The sequence below is a fragment of the Egretta garzetta genome, unplaced genomic scaffold (assembly GCF_000687185.1).
Source record: "Egretta garzetta isolate BGI_Z169 unplaced genomic scaffold, ASM68718v1 scaffold53, whole genome shotgun sequence".
Lineage (NCBI taxonomy): Eukaryota > Metazoa > Chordata > Aves > Pelecaniformes > Ardeidae > Egretta > Egretta garzetta.
In genome coordinates, this window is record NW_009259312.1 from 1,253,991 (window position 1) to 1,270,294 (window position 16,304).

The following is a 16,304-nucleotide window of genomic DNA, read 5'->3' on the forward strand; positions in this document are numbered from 1 at the left end:
ACGTTCCTTTGGTCAGAATAATCATGTAAAGAAGTTTAATTCTTAAATGGTCACAGTAGCATTTTAAGCATTCCATAATAACTTTGTATTTCCAGTTTTATGTATTGGTAGGTAATGAGTTAATTCCTGATAGCACAGTATCGTATTTCGTGTTGGACAATGTTTTATTTTCTTGAGAGAGAATGTTTGTGAGCAGTCCAAGGTTATCCCTGCTTTTTGGAAGAATGCCCTGGGAACTTCAGATTATATTTGAACAACTGCCAAAAGGACTTGACACTAAATTCTGCAGTCTTTCTCATCCTTCCCTCACTCAGTGCAATGTTAGTGTCCCTGTGTTGGGCACCTACAATTTCATGGGCTCTTTATAGTCAGTGCTCTACTGGGTTATAATCTGCTCTATTATTTAACATAATATTAAAATAAATCACTACCATACTCAGTTTTACAGTCTGTTTCACTAACCTCTGCAATGCTTTTAGAGTAGATTATTTCATTACCACATTCACTCCCCTGTTTATGATGAATATGGATGGAGTGGAATTTGTTTTATTAGCAGCTGGCTCAAATGTCACTCCTGCAAAACATGTATGGGATTGTTCATTAGTTTTGCTCTTCTATTAACTAGTGCTTGCTAAATGCTGCAGGAGAACCAGTAGAGGGAGCAAACACTTAAATTAAGAATTAAACAAATTTAATTATCTTTTGGGAACAGTTTAATTTTCTTGTTCTCTTGAAGTTGGACTATTTCAAACAGCTGTGGGAATCTGAGTATCTGGAAACCTTTTGTTATCAGCCTGGCCTTAAATACAATAGTCTATTTTTAAAAGTGGAGTTGTTTGGGCCAGCAGTCACCTTTCATTGGCATTGGCTTCACTGGGGTTCCAGGGCTCAGGCGGTGTCGGAAGCAGACCTTGATACCACTGTTGCACAGATTACAGTAGCATAGCAATTTGAAATTTCATTTAAATTGTTTTAAAGAGTTGACACATGTAACATTCTTCATGAAGCTGTTCCTTACATGATACTTCACGTTACAGTATTGACAGCACAAACTGCAGCCTGATTTCCTAAAAGCTGCCATTACTGTGTTAACAGCGTTGATAGTATCTCCCTGTGCTTTTATCCAAGAATCGCTTGCCTTCCTTGCCTATTTGATTTGGCTTGTAGTAGCAATTAACAAATCCACAGCTTTATGCTAACGCATCTTCTGTTTTCCGGGCTCAGACCAGTGTGATTGCGTCCCAGTTTAATGCGATGCATTACTGGAAATTCACTTTCCATGCACTGGGCACCCGCAGCACTTTGAAGATGGTCCAGGAGTGTCTGGGGAGGCACCGTAACGTTCTGTGTGTGCGGAGATAGTAGCAACAACAGGAGCAGAGTCACTTGGTGCCTTTTGCACACCCAGGTTGTTTCCTCGTGCCCTCCAGGGTATTTTCTGTCTTTCAGGGTAGAACTTGTGCTATTAATCATGTTGAAACCAATTCTCATGTTCTAAACCACTCCAAGGCCAGTTATTCATTAGGAGCCCTAACTGAAATACCGTGATGGTTGCTAAGTTTTGAAACATCTATAAAGAATTGTAATAGTTTGTGGAGGAAGCTGCTTTCTAAAGGCTTTTGTCCAAAGTAGAATAAAATGCTTCACCTACTCCACAAATATTTACTGAATTAATAGTAACTCTTTTCTGTCTCCCATTCTCTGCTTATTGCCCATATCTGTTCTATCCTTTTGTTTTCAGCTGTACTCCTTCAGAAGCATCTGTGTACTCTTTAGAACAATTCAGAGCAAGCTATTGCATACCTGTGTGTTATATAGATTAGTTTTCTGCTTTTATTGAAGACCACACTGTTTTAATACTTGCACTTTTTTAGTGCAGTGGAGCTTTGTAACTGAAGTAATTGGCAATTAACTAGTTCAGACTTTTCTCCCATAGAAGCTTTTGTATTGTTTCCTGATATTTCCATCCTGGCATCCTTCAGTTTTACCATAAAAGATATGATCAATGAAAGATATAATCAATGAAAATTGTCTCTAAAGCATGGATCTTGAAATAGCTTTGAAGACTGGTCTTGTGCACAGCTTCTTCAATGGGTGCTGGCTTTCCTGCTTCCCAAATGTTTTTGCATGCCTAGGAAGGGAAAAATGCGAGTATTTTGCAAGATTCCATTTCCTGATGTTGGAATGCAGAATAGGAATTTGTCCTGTGGTCCTCTTCTAGTGGTTGGGTTTTTTCACATATTTTTCAGTGCTGTGATAGGTCACATTACAGAGACAAACCTTCACAGGAGAGAGATTATTCAAGTTTTTAAAAAACTACAGAGTGGCATAAGAGAACAAGAGAGGGGTGTTTTTGGGGGGGAGAAGAATAACAAGTTCACAGAGGTGATCTCAGTCCTGTGCCACCTCTGTCCTTTGCTTCTTTCCAGCACACGTCTGAAGCCGTGCTATTAATGGTCTGCTCATGGTTTGCATACAATATATTCAACAAATGCACCAACAAACCAGCATAGGCTCCCAGCCAGGGCTTCCTGGGTTTGTTTGGGTTGTGTTTTGATTTAGATTAGCTGGGTAGTTTGTCCCTTTCTCTAAACTTGGTAGTTGAGAACTGAAAGTTGAGGAAGAAAGAGTGATAGATTACTGTGAAAATGAACTTTGAAAACATTGAACCTTCAGCCTTTGGAATAGTTTTCAATATTTCTGTCTTTTTATCATGATAGAGAATTTCAGATTTAATTTAGAGAAGGAATTCCCAGGTTCTTTTGCTATGTGCTACTAATAATGGAGAGCGGGTAAGAACTCTCTCCTGGGCAGCAGAGTGGACACAGTTGTTGTCCCTCTAGGATTATGCACACCACCATTTGGAAATCTCAAATTTAAAGCAATGTCTTCCAGATTATTAAGTAATTAATCTGAAATTTTAATATATATTAACCTTAGGAGTATAAAACGATAACTTTTTTTTTGGTAGAGTTTTGGCTAGTATTTAATATGCTTTTTTATTTATTTTTGTTTATTCAAGATGCTTCTTGCTGGAGCAGTAAGAATTGCGGATAAAATTGAATCTGGTAAAACATCTGTAGTGGTACATTGCAGTGACGGTTGGGATCGAACTGCACAGCTTACCGCGCTGGCTATGCTTATGCTGGACAGCTATTACAGAACTATCAAGGGGTTTGAAGTTCTTATAGAGAAAGAATGGATAAGTTTTGGACACCGATTTGCAATGGTAAGCTGAAAGATTTAGTGTGCAGTTTGTCACCTTCAAGGCTTTTGTTTTGAATAGCATGTTTTCTCACAATATTCTGCTGCGGTTTAGTCATTGTCTCTGGTGTCCTTCTTTTAATGGTATAAGTGTGTCAGAGAATTGTGACCTGTTAATTTTTAACAGAAAATCTGTGTGCAAGGTATGACATAAAGTAAATAAGAATTAGGTGGCTTGACTATAATGATAAAAAAAAATCATGTCTTTTTTATGAGGGATTGTAACACATTGCTTCACCTTTAACAATCTTATGAATGGAGAAACAAGGGAAACAATTAAGGTGTCTAGAAGGTAAAATTGCTGGAACCATTGCTCTCATTTAAGGTTGAAGTGTTTAACACATGGGCTGGTGGGGAATTAGGACATAAATTATTATGATATTTTGTGGGCTCTGACTCTAAGGGGGTTTAGGAGAAATGACATGTAGTTATGGCAGGTGGATGTGGAAAAATCATCATTTCAATACAGTCTTAGTAAATACCTACCAGTTTGACCCACTGGTAGAAATAAATGGCTGTGCAGTGAAAGATGGGGATACAACTGGCACAGCTTCGTTGACCAAGTGTCTTTCCAGCTCTGCTCAACAGCAAAGGTATGTCCATAAGTGAATATTGGGATGCATTTTTTTGTAGTTATTTAGGTTAGCATTAGGAAAGATTTGCTTGTGTTGTTCACCATGGGAACATATTTAAGAGTTACTCAGCTTTAAAGTGTTGGTGTGGTACTGTAAATACACTAGACTGAAATGAAAAGTTTGTTTTGACTTTCAGCGAGTAGGACATGGAGATGATGATCATGCTGATGCAGACAGATCTCCCATTTTCCTTCAGTTCATTGACTGTGTTTGGCAAATGACAAAGCAGGTAAGATGCTTACAGGTGTATTTCTGTGAGGTCTCGCTCTTTGTCTTGGAAACATAATTCATGTAGGAGAACACGTTCCTTTGCAGAGCACTAGCGTGTTTTCCTGAAGTTGGTCCTGCTGCGGCTGCACTGTGCACGCATAGGGAAACTTTTTGCTCAAAGTGAGGTACGAGGAGCTAGAGCAGAAGTATTGACTTGAAACCAAAATACCAGGAATCCTTTTTGTTTAAAATAGGCTTTCAAAGGATTCTCTGATTACACAAATGGGGGTTATTGATGAGATAAATGATTTTCATTGCATTGCATTGGATTTATACTGTCCTTAAGAAACAGCAAAAATCCGGGCTGATTGTGAACTGAGGGGAGAAGAGGGTGATTTGATGTGTGCCTCAAATGTGAAATGTAAGTTACCGTTGGCATCATTACACATACAGGACAGCATTTCTAATGTACAAGCCTATTCTCAGATAAGTTTTCTTAATTCCAGCACTGCTTTTACCTCTGGATCATGATAGATCTTTGAAATGAGTGCTATTTCAGATATCAAAATACTAAAATCCTAATTTTTTTCTGAATATGTTAAATTATGGAGTGCCTTTAGCCTTCATTTTCCTTATTTGTACCTACATGAGCATAAACTTAAGATTTTTCTGAGCTTCTATATTGCTGTTCTTTAATGGGGCTGCTGAAATAGGTTGTCCACATGAAGGTTTTATTTCCAAGTAAATTAGAAGTGCTTGACTTCTTTTTTTCTTTTTTTTTTTTTTTTCCTCCTTGAAGCCTAACGTAGATCTGTGCTCTTATGGTAAAAGCTGTTATACTGAAGTCTGGATAGTATGTGATTTCTTTTGAAGAGCGGAGGGTAACAGTCTGGTTCCATATGATGCTAGCACTCCCAGATCTCTTAGCTTAGTCTTCTTGTTCTGAACATGGTTCTTAAAAACTTACATCATAGTTTCCAAAACTTGTATTCAAAACAGTTGTCTTCGTTGCTTTATGAAAGTTCCCTGCTGTGATACTGGGCCCTCGTCCAGAGTCCCTTGAAGACTTTCTCTTTCTGTGTATCTGTATTTCAGCATTAATGTGCTGTTTAGTATGGCTGGAGAAAACAAATGAAAAATTCTGCCTCTCTCTCAGAGGAAAGCTAATAACAATAGCAAAGAGAAGAGTTCTAAACACCTGGTAGGAACAAAAGTCCTCTGGGGAGATCCTTAATTGAGAGCAGCCTCTTCTATTTTTGTAATCTCCCTTGCTGCCTCCTATTTCTTGCTATAAACAGTTTAGTTCCCTCTAGTTTTTTTTTTTAAAAAAAAGGGGGATGGGAGTGGGGGGAATCTGTGAAACATTTTGCCAATACCACATCTGTTCAAAACCTGGATCCAGAAACTGTTCTGAAATTCATGAACAGCACAGAAAAATCATTGATGTTACAGCAGGAAAAAAGTTGAAAACATCATTTTTGGAGAGTTCTTGCCCACTTATTTTTATTTTCTAGTTGATTTCAACACCTAGAGAATAGATGGGAAGACTGTGATTACCTTGACATGGACCTATGAAAACCAGGATTCTATTTTATCCTTGTGTAGATCCCTTGCTCATAAAACAGTGCTAGTTTCGTGCTTTAGAATCCATGGTAAACATGTGTGAAATGTTCCAAAGCTCAAATAAGTGTTAATGACTGCGGGAGGGCAAGGGCTCGGGTTTGGGCATGGGCTCAAAGCAAGCAAGTTTGCTCTTTCACGTTCTGAGAATTACATACTTAAAACAGTTGACTTAATACAGTGAGAGAATCTCTAACTTCCTACTAAGATACAAATTTCCGGATAGCTTCAGACAATGAAACTTAATCCTTGACAGCCTTATATTTTCCCTTGTTTTTATGGTCTCATGACACACAAGTGCAGTAACAGAAGTTCAGAGAAGTACGTTGGTATCAGATTTTAATAAAAAACATATGGTGAAGTGATTTCCCTCCTCTGTTAGTAAATTCTGGTGATTTCGTCTACCAGATGTCAAATTGGAAAGGCCACATGTGATCTGATGAAATGCTGATGCCCTGTTAAAAATGAAACAAAACTGTAAAATTTGCATCTAGCGTTGCAGCTGGGGTAGCAGCTTTCTACCTTTCGTGCCCAGTACTCACACGGGAGGAAGGTATGTTTGAAGTTGGTAGAAAGGTGCATCCTGTGTGTTACCAGATGTCATCTGTTGCCAGAGACGCGTTTTTGACTAGTTTCAGTAGCGTACTCTGTTACGATACCTAGTGTTCAGTTAACCTGATTCAGTCCAATTCCACGATCGTAAGAACTATTCTGCAAAGTGTTTCAACTTTAAGTGTAACTGCAGCACAGAACAAATCCATTTATAAAAAACAAATTTATTTTGCATGTCTCTGAATTAGATGCCACTTGGCATCTGACTTTAAACAAGAGAATTCTTCTTTTAAATACGTCCTTTACAAAAACCCCCAACAACTCCAGGAGCATCAAGTGGGAGATTTTAATGACCCATGTGTTCTCTCACAATTAGTGGATTTGACAAGAAGTAAATTTTCATTTGGGGAATTTTTCCACCTGAATCTTCAAACAGACACTAATGGGCTTGGAAATACAGAGGAAAGCATTTTTAGGTCACTGATTTTTCAGCAGTGGTAATAGAAGCTGTACAGTCTTGATACATCAGCTCCAACAGTACAACTCTTGTATCCAAAGACAGGGTTTCAATAAAGCATTATCACTTATTAATAAATTAGTTGGAGCGCAACCACTGATGTATGGAATTCTGAATATGCTTCACTGGATTGGAATAGCGGCCGTGTCGGCATCCATCTGATTAGTATGGACCCATCACAGCACAGAACCCTAATGTGACAAGGTTCATTAAGTGCTTTCAGTTAAAGAGAGTCCCTTTAGGAGAGGCTTTGTCTTCGAAGTTATTTCCAAATATCATTTTGATCCTTTGCAAATTATTTTTGCTTTCTGTGTCTGATTGCTGCTTTGGGCTAGACGCAGGAGATTGAGGTTTGAGACCCACTGAATTTTCTCCTGACTTGGTTCAGCACACCTGCTTATCAAGTTCTGTTCCTACTTTTTTTAAAATCACAGCTGTGTTGTTAACGTCATTGTATTGTAATTGACTTTTGGCTTGATTTCCTAGAGAGAAGGAGGAGAGTAAGTGATAACTTCTGAACATCACTGAAAAAGAGAGTTTGATAATCTTGGGTTCCTATACTTTTTATGAAAACAAATGGCTAGGTGATTGAAAACAAAGCGGTGATTTGAGAGAGAAGTCCCAGCGTGAGCACGCCGTGCTGTTGAACAGCGCGTGATCCATAGCAGAGTCAGAAGAAGGAAGGCTCCCATTCATTTTGTGAGCAGCAATTATTGATAATTTCCTTACTGAGAATTTTCAGTTGAAAGTTGGTATAACTTAGCTTGAGGAGTCTTGGAAAGAGAATGTTTTTGCAATGTTTGACTTAAATCAATCTTCTTTTAAAAGAACATGCTTAAAACTTAGATCTTTCTGGGTTTAATACAAGCACGCCCATTGTGTGTTATCCAGCTCTTTGCTTTCAACATGAATAAACATTTGCCTTTCATAAATCACAGATGACACTGAAGAGGAGTTTCTGGATCAGCTAGTTCATCCGCAGTCCCAATTGCTGCGTTATTCCTCCTAGCTATACTTGTCGTCTTTTTTTTTTTATTTAAAGTAGCTCTTGAGTCACTCATGCCAAGGTGTTCAGTATTCTTCAGTGGCACGTACCAGAAACCAATCTGCTGCTTTCTTCAGATCTGAAATACTGACTTGAGATTTCTTCATACAGCAGGAAATTCTTCCTTACATATCTGTAACTTTGCATTTTAGACTTCTGTAAAGATTTACTCCTTCAGTGGGAAAGAACAAAATTTGTTTCAGTTGTCCTGAAAATTAGTCTCTTAGAACACTCTGTTTCATGGTAATGTGAGAAATGCTGCTTCTTAAATTTTCCTTTAGTCTTCTAAATTTTTTTTTCTCCTCAATGTTTATCATTCTGTATCTGTGTTTGAGACCCTTGTCATACTGAATGCAAAGTTATTTTGACACTTCAAGCAGTTGCCATATGTAGTCCTATCATAAAATTTGATTGAAGAAGGACCTTTTCCATCTGAATAGGTATCAGCCCATGCAGTTTGCATTAATTTCTTCCTTTACAATTTTTAGAGCACGACAGATCAAGATACGTCTTACACACTTTGAGTGTTTTCAGATTTCTAACTCTCTTTCCTAGAATGTATCAGGTAACCTCTGCTTGTGAATAAAATACCTAGTGGTGCTTAGTGGAATAACAGTTCTTTCATTTCAGATGTACAGGACTTGCTTTCCCCATAGAAAAGAAGAGGGATCAAAGGCTCATTGTGCATAGCTGATCATAAACTCAGGGGGTAAAATGGAGAAAAGTAACTTGGGTAGAAAGTGAAAGAAAGATTTTAAATACATGTTAAGTACATTGCATGTGCAATAGTCTTTATTATCCAGTTCATTGCATGTTAGAATAGGAAATAAAACTCTCAAATGTCATCTTCATCTTCCCCCCTCCCCTGAAATGATTTATTGTCCCATAACAAGAGAATAAAGCCTGTGTTTGAAGACAGCTTGGTGTGGGTTAGGACAGAATACTGTTTGGTTATTTCTTATGTCTGAGTTTCTTCCTTTCTACACTGCTTAAAATAAAGTTTAAAGTAATTTTACCAATTTTTTTTATTTCAGTTTCCTGCAGCCTTTGAATTCAACGAGTTATTTTTGATCACGATTCTGGATCACCTCTATAGTTGTCTCTTTGGGACTTTCTTATGCAACTGTGAAAAGGAGAGATTGAAAGAGGTAAATAATTAGTGTAATACACATTCTTAATTTGTTGATTTTATATGAAAATGCTTAGAGTACAAGACCTAAGAACTGAGCTGTGGTTTTGGATACATTTGTCATGTAGTCTTAAAAGACAACGCGGACATGAAATTTCATGGTATAAGAAATACATACTGAATTCCCCCTATTAAATGAGGTGGCACTTATTTTTCTTTAGTTACCTGTACAGGGGTTTGATGGTTTTAGGAAGTCCTCTTTCAGGTATTTCTAGCCAACTTACAGAATTTTAAGTAATCACTATCAAATTACATTAGCATTCCTTTCGCTATTTCCGAAGGACCTCCTAAGTGACTTTGCAGGGCACTTTACAACACAATTAGATGGAATTTATGGTTGAAAACTATGGAAATTTAAAATATCTAAATGTGTGAAGTTAGGACTCAATTAAATACTTGGAGTTTGGAAACAAAAATTAAAGTTTGTTAATATTCCAAGTACACTTTTACTTACTTTTGGCTTTGTTGTTTAAATACTTCATATTTTTTAAAGCAAGTAACAATTCCTTGCCATATTTAGCTTTGCTATTTTTTTTGTCTCTTCTGCTTTTGTAGGGAAAAAGTTGCATGTAAATACCACAAGATGGAGCTGAATAACATGTTCTCAGCAAATGCAGGGTGTCCAGACAGCTTTCTTTCATAAATGAGTAGTCAGATGCAATTCTCAATAAAGAAATGCAATTTAAGACACAGCGGTAGTAGAAACACACGCTTTACAACACTGAAGGAGTGTAAAATTGCGAGATGAATCTGATGTAAGTTCAGATTTCCAATCTTTGATCTAACCATGATTACACTGATTACATTTAGAGTAATACAACTTTCAGAAGTGCCAATAAAGATAAAATAGGCATTTTAAAGCATAATATCAATTGATACGAGCAAATACTGTGAGTGGGAGAATTGAGTAATTATTTTTCACAGATGCTGTTTTGGATCTTCGAAACTACATAACTCTTCACTGATGTCAAAGCTAGTTTTATTTTATTTTTTCTTTAGTTGGTCAGTGTGTAACCATGTATTTAAGTAGCTGTAAACATTGCTGTAAATTATGAGCAGTACAGCTTTCTTTTGCTCAGCTACCCCTTAATGTCTCAGAAAAAAATATGCCTGAATCTCCTTTCTCAGTTAGCCTTGGAGCAGAATAAGTGTTCAAACGTTTTGCTGAAGTTTGAAGGCTGTTTAATGATCAGCTACTGGAAATGTTCTCAGAGTGCTTGCAATTTTCTAGTAGATAAGGTAAATTTCAGACAAAATTGCTGATATGTAGATATTAACCTCATATTTTAATGTTTTGCAATCCACTTTTTTTTTTTTTTCAATCAGGAGCTAAGCACAAAGACTATATCGCTGTGGTCCTATATAAACAGCCAGTTAGATGAGTTCACAAATCCTTTCTACGTCAACTATGAAAACCATGTCCTGTACCCTGTTGCCAGCCTGAACCATTTGGAACTATGGGTGAACTACTATGTCAGATGGAACCCAAGGATGCGGCCTCAGGTATGAGTTTTCACATTACTTTTATGTTTTAGTGAAGAGCACAGAGCTTTGAAAAAAATACTATTTTTCATAGTGTGGAATGCGGCATTTAGTTTCAAAAGTGCTCATCCGTTGCATGTATTTCAGCTGATAGGGAGAAAGGTGATTTTCTTGAAGAAGGTGAGGGATGTGTTCAAACTTGGTAAAATGATGTTTTTAGTGAATAGGGAGTTACAGTATCACTTTATTGGCTTGCAAAAGGTAACAGATCAACATGTTGTCGGAAGATTACTTTTATAACACTTCTATAATACTTTGTAACACTTTTTAATACTTTTATTGCCTTAACCTTCTTGTAGAGTTTAGTGTGCCTTCGTTTTTAATCATGTCTTGCCCTTTACGAACAATGATATAAAATACAGTAGCAGTTTCTGAAAGAACTGGACTATGTACCAACTCCATGTGTAGGCTCTCTAAACTTAGCATCACATAGATGCTTGTTTTCAGTTGACCTTTATGGTTTCAAGCTGGCATGCTAAAGATTAAACATTCCCGATACATGCTCATTGATTCATCCAGTATTTGTTCTTATAAGTAATGTCTGCTATTCAGATAAATCTCTAAATCTCGTCAGACAAATACTCCATATGCTCTCATTGCTTGGAAGTCTGAAAAAGAAACATTCAGTTTGTGTCACAACCATAATATATCTGAGGGCGCTACACCATCTCTTTATTAAGGTAACGTTCCAAGGTACCCCCAAGCATATTATGATAAATCACCTGTATTAGGTGACTGCTTGAAAGCTGCTTTCATCTTCTAGCAGTTAGAATGAGATGTGAGTTTCAAAAACAAGACACCCACAAGTCAGAGGCTGTTGTAAAAGATGGTGTTCCAAGGTAAGTTTCAAGGGCAGTACACTGGTAGATGTCCAGGCATCTAAGAAATATCTTTTAAGGTCCTGGAAAAGTCTGGATTGTTTTCTTTCTCACTGAGATGTTTCCTCTGAGCTGCTTCATCTCCCTTACTTGTTCTATTTTGGTTGAGGTAGTCCTATAACTGTTAGGTACCTGTTAGGTGTTAGCATGTGTTAAAACTTGAAAGATGGTGTATTTTAATCTTAATGGTTTTAAAGTAAAATTGTCAACTGCTTTTTAGTGAAATACCATCTTCCCCTGAGCCTCTTTGCTGGAAAACATTTGCATGGTTTATGCATGTTTTAGTATAATTGACCTGCAGCAGTGTCAGTTTATTACTTGTATTTAATTGAGACCTATAGGCCCTGAAAGCAAGCAGGCTTTGTAAACACACGTGAAAGCTAGGCCCAGTCAAAAAGAGATGAGGGTGGAGAAGAAGTGACGTAATGAGAAGACATCAAAACTGTCCTGTACTTGGTGGCAAGCTCTGCTCGCTGCCTCTCTGCTGGAGGGCGCGTTGCTCACTTCTGTTGCAGAGCGCTCAGGCACTCCAGAACGTGTGAACCATTGATTTCCACTGGTCTTTGAGAACAGGCCCCTCAAATCAGCAGGTTGAAGGTAACAAAATGTGGTGATCCTGGTAACTGCCTTAACTTTACTACCACTACCTTTTCTAGAGAACTAAAGTAACTGGTTTGACCTTTTAGATCTACCACATTAGCTTTGTCTTATGAAGATACGTCATGCCTTTCCTCTTGTCTCTGGCCTGAATTTATGTGGTAGTGGCAAATATTCGGAAGTGTTTCATATCTACTTGGATAAATTTTCTGCAGAAATTAAAGTTTTTTGTTGCAGAATTGTGTTCTCCAATCTAATTATGAAAGCACAAACTCATGCAAACAAGTGAATAACATCTTCGTAATCACAGTATACTGGGTTTGCTTTCTTCTGTATTTGCATTGTCTAGTTTCACACCCTGTTAGCCAATTCAGTAACATTCAGACCCATTCAGCAACAGCAAAAAAGGCAATCACCATTGAGAAGCCCAGCAGGTCTTCACTTATCTTCAGTGAAAAGATTTCTTAAACAATCAGTGGATTTATTAAAAGAATGGGCATCTCTGCCTACTGAGAAAAGGTGTTTTTGTTGAATAACTTTTAATGTGGTTCTTTTGTTTTTCAACTAGAATAAGAGCAAGTTAAATATTTAATGTTAATGAAGAGCTCTCTGATGAATAGCAATTCAAGGCAACCTCACATACTGTTTTATCAGCTGCAAAAAATTCTTTAGGAAACTAGAAAATGTTTATTGTTTTCTAGGAGCTCACCAAAAAGGAGAAATGCCTAATTACATGAGTTTAAGGGAAGGTGAAGACTAGTCCTTTAATATAATCCAAATGGATGTTTGATACCCGTTATCAACCATCTTTATAATATGGGAGAGGAAACTCACAAAGAGCAAAAGGGCAGTATTTGGTCTGAGGCAATATTTTAGGTTTTCTAATTTCACCTTTATTATTGCACTTCATTGACTTTTCTATTGGAAATGAGCATGCATCACCTTTAATTTTTTTAATTTGAAAATCACTGAATGCTAACTGGATATAAGCATTTATTTTTGCTTTGTACTCTGTCTTCAAATATCTGTGTCTCATCAGACCTCTGAAAGTACAGTAAGGTCTGATCGTATTTGTCATTGTGCTAAGACATGTAGAGTTCAGAGTTATTCTTATGTTCTGTAAAGAAGAGATTGCTTATAATGATATGTCTTCAGTTCTGTCTAAGGTTTGTGGAAGGCTGAACTGGTGGTTTTGGTGGTGTTTATTTGCATCAAGAGCCTTGTTTTAGGATTACAGCTGTATTGCAATTAGGTGACACACAGTATCCTTCCATAGGGCTCAAAGCTCAAGTGTCTGAGAAGTGAACAAACGTGGAAAATTTTAGGTTAAATGTGGACATCTTATGTAGATTCCGTTTTTGATAAACTGTGCTTCAACAAGGTCATTCTAATTCTTAAGTGAAATAAACTGTTCCTTGGTTTCATTTTGGAGCTGTTACATCATTATTGACTTCATGTCCCAGGAAAATTAGATGGATTTTAGTTCTATCTTATTTGAGTTCATTGACTGAGGCTTTTTCAGATTTGTCCTTTCCTTGGGTTGGAAGAACATGTATTTGTATGTGACGTGGAAGATAAGCTCTTTCATTCTCTCATACAGAGGTGTGTGCTCTGTGAGTACCTGCTACTGGACTTACAGATGACCCTTCTAGTCTGGAATAGTTAAGATTCTATGATGCTTTTGAATTTCTTCAGTTGGTATCCTATATTTCTTTTTCCTTTCCTATGTAGTCATTCAGACCTCTTCTTTACACTGGTTTGAGGAGTTCTGGCTGCCAGATGTCAGTTATTTATCTGCTTGGGCAACTCTGGAGGGTGAGGAGAACACCAGAAATTATTTTCCTGAATATGACTTCTGTAGGGGCCATATTTTTGAACTGATATACTCTTATCATTCATATATGCAGAGCATGGGTAGAAGTTCTGGTCCTTTCAATTCAAGCTGTGCCTTCCTGTGTGAGAGGCCAGGAAAAGAGTGTGTTTTAGTCACAGAATTTACATAGTCTGTTAGGATATGTGTAGCTGGTTTTATGCCTTCTGGGAAATGACATTTTAACCCTTGGAGTGCAGGGCTTAAACTTGGTTTGGTTTTGGTTTTGTTTTGTTTTTTTAATTTTTCTATGCCTGCTAATTTTTCTTCAAGCTCTGTTCTGGAAATTTGGCCACTGCGCTAGAGATAATATCATAGGAATCCCTATAAGTTTTCAAATTCATCCTTTTCTTTGTGTGTGTGGGCTTGCATCCAGAATATAAGGCTAATACCATCTATAGCCTAGAAATTCAATTCAGCTACTGGAAAGGGATCTTCTGCTAAAGGCAGTCCAGAGCTTCCATGAAAAGCCAGGGGAAGTCTGTTCATAGGTTAACAGCTGGCTTAAAAAAAGAAAAGGAAAAGGTAAGACTAAATAACTGTTCAGTATATACGGAAATGATCTGGAAAGTATATAAATAGGTTATGATTGCTTTTTTTTATGCTGTGTATAGAATTGTAGAAGGATTTGATGTGTTGAATGACTGAGTGAATAAATGTCAGCTGAACTTCAGTGTCAATAAACACAAAATATTGCATATTTAAAAGAACAAATAAGATAGTAAGCGTCACTGGAAAAATTGTTGAGAATAAACTGGAAAACATAATTACTGAGATGCTTTATCTTGCACATAACAGGATAGGACTTGCTGTCTGGCACATGGGGTGTTCGTATTATTTATACCTGCCTTCAGTCAAGTTGCCTGGCATTTTCCTCTCTGGGCATGTTGACATTGGTTGTAGTATTTTCAAAGTTCATACATACGATTTAACACCATTCTGTGGCAGGACAAAGCTATCAGCTGTCTCTGGAAATTCTTGGCGTTGCTGGTCCGCAATCTGTGGTCTTGAGTCCATCTTTTTGTATCAAAGAATGAGGAGGGAGATGTCAGGAGAAGGAACTGCCTTGTGGGTTAGGGAGCTGAGTGTTGCCCTACCTAAGGAGATTTCATCCCTGCATTTACTGCAGAGTTTCTTGTGAGACAAGGCAAGTTTCTTACAGTACCTGGCAGTTTCTCTCTATCTGGATGTCTAAGTTAAGATATCCAGAGTCTGATTTACTGCAGGGAACTTATATCTGTAGATAGAACTCTCAGCATTCAATTGATATGGAATAAAATGAAGACTTAACTGCTTATCCTGTGTGCTGAAAGAGCCTGTAGTTATTTAAGGAGAAAAAAAGATTGGTGTCCTGCAAGGAGCACAGCATCAGAACATGCACAGAAAGGGAGAAAGTAGTACTGTACATACAATCTTCATTTTGGGGAGTTTCTGAAGTATTTGGAAGAGCAAGCACTCAGAGCACTGCTCTAATCTATCAGATGTCTAAATCTAAACGGGCTGTAGATTTTTAACAAGCAATGGCATCAGCTTGTGGCTTGTAGAGTTCCCTGAGTCTGGAAATCTGTTTGCAAAAACCTCTGTTCCCGTTCCCACATGGTAGGATTCATCATTTCTGTTTGCTAGTCGTTGCTTTTCCAGAAGGCGAGGGGGTTTTGCTTGGTTTCCCAGGAGTGTAGCTCTACAATAAATGTGGAAGTATTGATTATTATTGAAAACTGCTGTTTTCATCATTTGAGGTTGCCTTTTTCTATGAGTATACTGTTAACTAGGTTTTAAAAGCCAGTCTGTCAGAGTTCCAGCTCTTCATGAAGAGGAACAAAAAGCTGAAGTGAAAGATATTGTTGTCTTTCCGATGCACAGAGTACATTTTTGAAAAACCAACAGCCTTAAGTCAAGCAATGAATTTAAAATAACCATTTTCCTCTGCAGCCTTTCTTCCCTGTTGCTAAAATAGATAAAGTATACTCGCCGAACAAGACAAAATGCATTCGCTGTTGAACAATTTTCATGTGAATGACTGTCCTTGAGCTAGTACAGTAATACACAGCAGATATCCATCCAATTAAGACTTGGCGGTACTATAAGTGAGTAGCTATTATAATTTCTTTTATACCTATCCTTGTGTTGACAAATTTTGCTATCCAAAAGCACTTCAGAATCCTGAAGGATTACTTGGGAATGAAAACCTGAAAATCAATACTGAAAGTGAACTGTAGTAATTCTGTGAAGAGGAAGGTTTGATTTTTTTAGGAAATTAGGCTGCCTTACATCTAGATGGTTTTTATGTATCATAGTATGTATATTGTATAGCATAATTGTAGTTTCTGTGTGGGTATAATTAAAAATAAAAACTTTTATCTTTCCTCTGGTCCTCACCCAGCA

At 37.4% G+C, this 16,304-nt stretch overlaps 1 protein-coding gene across 7 annotated transcripts in view; it reads left to right on the forward strand.

Moving 5' to 3' along the window:
* Window positions 1-16,304, forward strand: part of MTMR1 (myotubularin related protein 1) — a 35,791-nt gene that overhangs the window by 11,551 nt on the left and 7,936 nt on the right. For all 7 annotated transcript variants that reach the window (XM_035891970.1, XM_009636388.2, XM_009636389.2 and 4 more), the window contains 4 exons: window positions 3,023-3,229; window positions 4,036-4,128; window positions 8,878-8,991; window positions 10,359-10,535. In XM_035891970.1, the coding sequence (XP_035747863.1) occupies window positions 3,023-3,229; window positions 4,036-4,128; window positions 8,878-8,991; window positions 10,359-10,535 (591 nt within the window). The remainder of the gene's footprint in view (window positions 1-3,022; window positions 3,230-4,035; window positions 4,129-8,877; window positions 8,992-10,358; window positions 10,536-16,304) is intronic.